Source organism: Nicotiana tabacum, chromosome 10 (assembly GCF_000715075.1).
Source record: "Nicotiana tabacum cultivar K326 chromosome 10, ASM71507v2, whole genome shotgun sequence".
NCBI classification, from domain to species: domain Eukaryota; kingdom Viridiplantae; phylum Streptophyta; class Magnoliopsida; order Solanales; family Solanaceae; genus Nicotiana; species Nicotiana tabacum.
In genome coordinates, this window is record NC_134089.1 from 152,376,104 (window position 1) to 152,382,834 (window position 6,731).

The following is a 6,731-nucleotide window of genomic DNA, read 5'->3' on the forward strand; positions in this document are numbered from 1 at the left end:
TTTGTGTCTCACACAATTGATACTAGTTCTACAAAATTATAAGATAAAAAGATCTCATAAAATTAATGTTAGTTGTGTGAGGCATGTACCAAAACTTTTCTAAGAAACCAATACTATTGTATATTGTATAAAACAACAAAATAAAATTTGAGAAGAAAAGAATAACAAGAGGAACACGTCCTATATCCAAATAATGAAAGTGGTTTCTAGAGTGAATGTAGAGAGAGTCTAGAATCAATCCCCTAGCTTTGCTGGATCCTGCAATGACAACGACGACGCTGCCGCGCCATTACATTTGTCCCTTTTTCCCAAAACTTAAATTTACCATTATACCCTGAATCACCAATTCTTCATTTCCCCAAAAGACGTACTAATTCAGGGACGTAGTTAATAAGTGAAACTAAATCACCAATTCACGTCTTCCCTTATTCTCAAAAACGTGTCCAATTCCTGAGCTTGCCACCATTTTTCCCTTTCTCTGCAAACCAATCTTCTCGGTTTCCCAATGACCCCTAAATTCACTCTATCTCCCCTTCCTCATTAATGCATTCCCAATTCTAACAATTTTATTCTATATCTATACATATACATTATATGTATCTATAGATTTCATTTCATATATATAAAAGGGGTTGGTTGCATTTAGTCTTGACATATACTGCTGTAATTTTTTTTTAGGTGTTTATGTCCATTGATCATTTTTTTCTTCATTTCGCCGGCTTTTAATCTGCGCCGTTGACACGTGTCTTCCTCCCTTCTGCGATATTTCTCTTTGTGTTATGAAGAAGCCCCGTGTTGAATTATTCAATTTCGACTTGCCTCATTTCTCTTCTCTTGCTTCTACCTTTTGTTCTGAGTTTTGTGAGTTTAATTTCTCATGGAATTACCTTGATCCCGTTTTTCTTCATTCTGGTAAATTTGAATTTTTACTTTCTTTTCAAATTCAATTTTACGCGCTTGTGTGATTTTTTATTTTTTATTTTTTGAAAAAAAATTGTTGGTAAATTTTGATGGAGCAGTGATTGTTGGTGGAGCAAAATTGAGGAGCTCATGGGGAACATTGATTATGGCAGATGTGTCTTTCCCTTGACAAGTTTGCAAATTGGGTATCAAATTCTTCATCTTTCTTCTTTATTTTTAATTTAATTTTGATTTTGATTACAAAAGTATTCTGTATTTCTCTTTTACTGTAAATTAAATATAAAATTGGGTCAATTTCAACTTGCTGATATTTTTGTTTTGGAATTTTCTGCCTCTTGTACTTGGCTTTGTTCAATTCCTGCAACCATATCAATAATTCTTGCAAATATTGAAACTTCGTTGCATTTGAAAGGGTATTGAATTTGGTACAAATGTATGAAAATTCTTGGTAAATAAATTTCTGGTCCAATTTGCTTTAAATTCTGCCATTTAGGTTTTTAGTTCCGGTTCTGTAAAACTATTGAGAAAGATGAGCTTTTTGTGGACTTTAACAAGGGGTTGTGGCTAGAGGCGGATTCAAAGTGGGTTTGGAATGCCGTTGAACCACTGATCATATGATCACTTGGGTTACTTGGTTCGAAATTTAATGTTTGTACATGTTTAGTAGATTTCTTAACACTTATATATCCCACTTGTGTCTTAACACTTATATATGGTATGAGACAAAGCTCTTTGGTTCGATTGGACCCCTAACTTAAATGGTACATCCGCCCCTGGTCTTCGCAGATCAAATTAATTCATGCCTGATGTTGATGATGAAAATAAAGATTGGCCATCCGAACAGAAAGAGGACTTTGGAGGAAATATAAAGTTGAATGGTCTTTCCTATGTGTTTCAAACCGAAAACCACTTTGAATTCTCTGAACTGTGTAATTTTAAAAGAGAAGATAAGCTACTTCTATTGATATATTCACATTTAAAATTTGAGTATAGGTACATTTGTGCTTGCGTCATTACAGTGGTTGAGTTAGGAATTTTAACGAGGGGTAGAATTAGCTTATAAGAAGATTTTGATATAGCAGTTAAACAGTACTAAATAATTCATATTATATTCCGAAATTTATTTAAGTTGCTAGGGGCCATTAATCAACGGTTTATTGTCTTGTTATTTATATGCTGCTTTTATTTCTTACAGGGACTTGCAGTCCTATCTTTCACATCTTTACCTTTTCCTTGCCCCTGAGAGTAAGAGATGCTATATCTTGGTGGACAACCGTCCGTGGCTTAGAGATCTTGTTTCTAGACCTGCACACTTATGGCAACTGATGGTTACCAAGGTTGGTAGTGCATAATATCGTTTTCATATTTTTCTTTTTCTTGGTTTTGTATGTTTAACTAGGAAATATTTGTTTCGAAGCAGTCCAGGTTATCTCCCTTTGCGAATACCAGAGGGCGGAAGCAGAGGAAGGAGGGTGGAGATATGTTGGATATGAAATCTGTTCCTGAATTAAGCACGAGCGAGTCTGAAAATGTTAGAAGATGGTTTCCCTTTATTGATGCTGCAACATTGTCTCGGAAGAGGGAATTATTACCTGTAAAGAAACTGAGAAGCTCTTTGATCTTGAATAGCAAATTGCATAGGACATTGTACGGGTTCATTGTGTTTGAAGTTGAATGGAATGATGTGCGTGGTATAAATTATTTCAACGAGCTTCAGGTAAAACTCACTTACTTTGGTTATTTTGACCTTAAGTATATGCTGCTTGCTTATTTTTAGCTCTTGTGCAGACAGATACATCACTTGCCATAGAGACAAAATTCATGAAAAGATGGGAATTTGATAGTGTGACACAAGCTGCTAGATGCATGTCTTCATGGTTTCCTGGGACTGGCACGGAGCACCGTCTTCTGAAAGTGTTTCTGGAATCTACTATAGGTATCATCCATGTGTTATTGATTGCTATACATCTTAATTTTCTTATTGGATTTAAAAGCTACCTGGTCCTATCTAGGGCCACTGATAACCTCAGCTCTGCCCCATTTTTCTTTACTGTGGTTTGTACATGCATAGATTAATTTGTTTCTTTCCTGAAGTGCGCCTGTAGAAGAAATGGACCATTGCTCAGAGAAATAAGACACAGAGTTAGATACGACAACAATTATTCGTCAATTCCAAGCAAGTTGGGGTCAATTGTATGAATCATTACTGAACATGTTCCCCGATTAAATTCATCTCAGACCAACATTATTCAAAATACAAATAAGAATAAAAAGTACTAGAAGTTCTCATCTTTTAGACACAAAAGTCTCTAATAAGGCTAAAAGACTCCTAGAAAGCATAGGAGATAAACCTATTACTTTACCATGTGACTTTAGGTCTACCTCGCCCTTTTCAACACCTTCTTTCACCATTTTCACACCTATGGACTGGTGCATGTTGGGGTCGATGCAGGACATGACTAAACCTTCTCAAGCGTCCTCTCATTTAATCCTGAATGTGTACTGCTTGAACCTTCTGGCAAATGTGGTCTTTGTTTATCTTGTCTTATTTTTTGTATGAGTACTGCCACTTTAGCATCTGCATGTCTGTGGCACTTATCTTGTGGATGTGTTGGAGATAGAAAATGGAAAATAGCTGATTTTCTTTTGATTGTGAGTCGCAAATACCATTGTTTATCTTGTCTTATCTTCCTCTTTCCCATTCTTTCATCGTTTATTCCAATACTATATTAAACAAAAAGGTGGTAGTATTTAAAAATCCCATCTAATCTGTTTAACGTCGATTTCTTGATATGTATTCAGTTAGTTCAGTAACTGTCCCAACCTTCCAAATTCCTGTTATAAGTTGATTTCTTCAAGTATCTATTTTTGAATCATGGCTGGAAGCCATACCTAAGTATTTGTTGAACTCCTGTTCCAAGCTTGCAAATTCTTTACTTGTAACTTTGCTGGAGATTTTTACAGGAGATGTATTCTATGATGCCCATGACAATTTTCAATGGACTACTGATGTGGCTGACAGTGATGCTTCTACTTGCAATTCAAGTGATGAGGATGAATCTCCTTGCTGTTCAGTTAGAAGTTTCAGTACATACCCTGCAGCAGAAATTAGCGAAAATTCTCTGCAAACGCCATCTCCACCTGATGGACCTCATAAGAGAAGAAAACTTTTGAAGTCTCTCAGTAAACGATTAAATGTTGATTTGCTCTCCGAGGAGCCCTTTTCTGAAACTATTGAATCACAGCTACATGGCGAGACCTCTGACAAAAGTACTTCTGAAGTTGTTGAAGCCACCCAGTACAAGGATGTTTTGCTTTTGTTTCGGTTTAATGATCGTGATCTCCCTTTCAAACTTAGAGACATTATTCTTTTGGATTTACGGTTGCTTACTCTACTGGAAGCTGGGCTTCCTTCGTGGGTCATATTTCTCCAGTCTTATCCAGTATTTTGCCATATTTACCGTCCATGGATGTGTCCTCTAGCAAGATTTTTATATGTCGTAATCTCTATAGTTACTGTTCTGATTGGATTCTATGATCTATACAAGAATGTACCCGTACTCAAAGCGACAGCATCTAGTTTGTTTGGGCCCCTTTTTGATTGGATTGAAACATGGGAAATGGTATCAAGAATTCAGTACTTGGGGACCATGCTATTTCTGCACAATTTTCAGAAGGCCTTTAAGTGGTTCCTCATGACAACGCGAACTATTCGGTCATTTTTCTCCATTCTCGCGCAGCCAATGGCTGGTCCACTTGTTGTATTCGTGGAATTCTTCCTTCCTTTCTGGAATGTGTGTACCCAAATTATGGAGGATTTCTTTTCCGTAATATGGTTTACAGTCTGGTCTTCTTACTCTCTGGTGGGAAAAATTATTGAGATTTTATTACTACCTCTGTGGTATGTCATATCGTTTGTTTGGATTCTTGGTAAGTACGTTTGCAACTACGGATATAATCCCATTTGTTTTGCTTAAAGTGGTTTATGAATTTAAGATTGTTGCTCCTTTAGAGTTCTTCTCTCATCAAATTTTTGTTCAACTGCAGTGACATCTTTATTTTACCCCATCTTTTGGATTCTGTGGGAGATTATCTACGCTCCAATTCGCCTGGTCTTTGGTTTTTCTAGCCTTCTGGGCTTTTTGTGTACTTCTATATATGAAGTGATTCAGGATTCATGGCTGTTCGTGAGTAGCATAGTTCGAGTTACTTCTCAAGTGGAGTCAACAGTGACCTCCGGTGGGGTTTCAATATGGCGTTCTCTTTGGAATGACCTTTTCTCTCAGGTTTATCGCTTGTTTCCATTTAATCCTAATATGAAAATTCTATTAAGAGGTCTTCTGCTAGTAATTTTCTTCTGGTTATGACTTACAGGTTTTCCGAGCTCTTCGGAGTATTCTCTATGGTTTTGTTGCCTTCTTCACAGCTTGCAATAGACACAGGTTAAGGTATGGTTCTCTATTTTGCACATCTTCTCTTTGAGAATGTCAACTTCTAGTAGTTACTTTTCGTGCTAACTCTCATCGCGTGCTTCCACATATTCTTGTGCAACAATATGGAGGGTATGTTACTTAACCTAGAGAAATATAGCGAGACTTGCATGCAGTGGAGTTAAGTGTTAATCAGCATATTACGTGGTGCATAGCCTCCCTTTACGTATCCAGACTGCTAGTTGCTTTCTATATTATAGGCTCTATGAGAAAGACTTGGTGTAACAGAATAAAGCAAAAACTAAAGGAAATCTTTCTTGTTCCTTGTGCATGTCACGTGATAACAATCTCTGAACTATTGCACCTCTGAAATACTAATAATTTTTTACTGTTGCAACTTAAGTCGAATTATTCCTCAGATGCATCCTCTTGTTTTTTTTTCCTTTTTATGTTGGCTGATTGAGCTGAAATATTACGTTTGCAGTATATATAATCATTCAAGTGAGTTCATACGACGATTATCTGCTAAAAGGTCTCGGTTAGAATCTAGTCGCAGCGCACAAACATCAGGAGCGCAAATCACAGTAAGTTTATACCATCTTTAGACGTGTTGATCATAATTGCTGGCACATAGCTGTTATGCCGTATCAACTGGTGTAAAATTTCTGTTATCTTGTGGAAAATGTCCTTTCTCATTGATGTAGTGGCTGCTTTTGCTTTGCTTCCTTCTGCAAACACACTTGTTCCAGTATTTGTGAATTACACATTTTTCTGTTTTCATGCCAAAAGATTATGCACTTCTGCAGTGGGTAGATACAGAAGAAGCACAGCACCAGCGAAAGTTCAGAAAGATTGAATGATGAGGAGAAACTCCACTCCTTTTAACATGTATAGCAAAATTAACTCCACTGTTGACCAGGAAGTTTTCCAGGTGCGGCATGTAGGATATGGTAAAAGGGAAATACATCATAGGAAATTAATTTGTTGGTTTCTCCTTTGCTCCTGCCCTTGTGGTTTTTGTTGTAATTTTCTTTTCAATCCGCCGCCGAGATTGTAGCATATCGGAATATCTGTAAATAGTGAACGTGAGGATGCTTTTTGCTATACAAAGTACAGAGTTAGTTTCCAATGCTTGCTTCCTAATTCCACAATTCCTCTTAATTAGAGTTTTAGCTTGCATTTTACATTATGTTTCTGACGATAAGTACTCCCATTTCGTTTAATCATGTACTTCTGCTGATGAGTAGTACTATTTTGTTGTGAGAAGTGATGTGGGGCGAACACTATTTGTCATATCGTTGACTGGATCCCCATCTAATGGTCAGCAGAATATCAATCGCAAATTACTCTTGAGTTTGTATTGTAGAAGATATGTCTGAT

At 36.8% G+C, this 6,731-nt stretch overlaps 1 protein-coding gene across 2 annotated transcripts; it reads left to right on the top strand.

Moving 5' to 3' along the window:
• The first annotated feature begins 377 nt into the window (after positions 1 to 377).
• Positions 378 to 6,480, top strand: LOC107796717 (uncharacterized). Of its 2 annotated transcripts, none has more exons than XM_016619513.2 (10): positions 378 to 912; positions 1,020 to 1,106; positions 2,117 to 2,258; positions 2,342 to 2,638; positions 2,710 to 2,857; positions 3,886 to 4,851; positions 4,969 to 5,207; positions 5,296 to 5,369; positions 5,836 to 5,935; positions 6,158 to 6,480. In XM_016619513.2, exons 2-10 carry the CDS (start codon positions 1,051 to 1,053, stop codon positions 6,209 to 6,211), a joined length of 2,076 nt encoding a protein of 691 aa, XP_016474999.1. In that variant the 5' UTR covers positions 378 to 912; positions 1,020 to 1,050; the 3' UTR covers positions 6,212 to 6,480. The 2 variants fall into 2 exon arrangements, with proteins under 2 accessions (XP_016474999.1, XP_016475000.1); XM_016619514.2 differs by having other exon boundaries at positions 6,141 to 6,300.
• Positions 6,481 to 6,731: the final 251 nt, after the last annotated feature.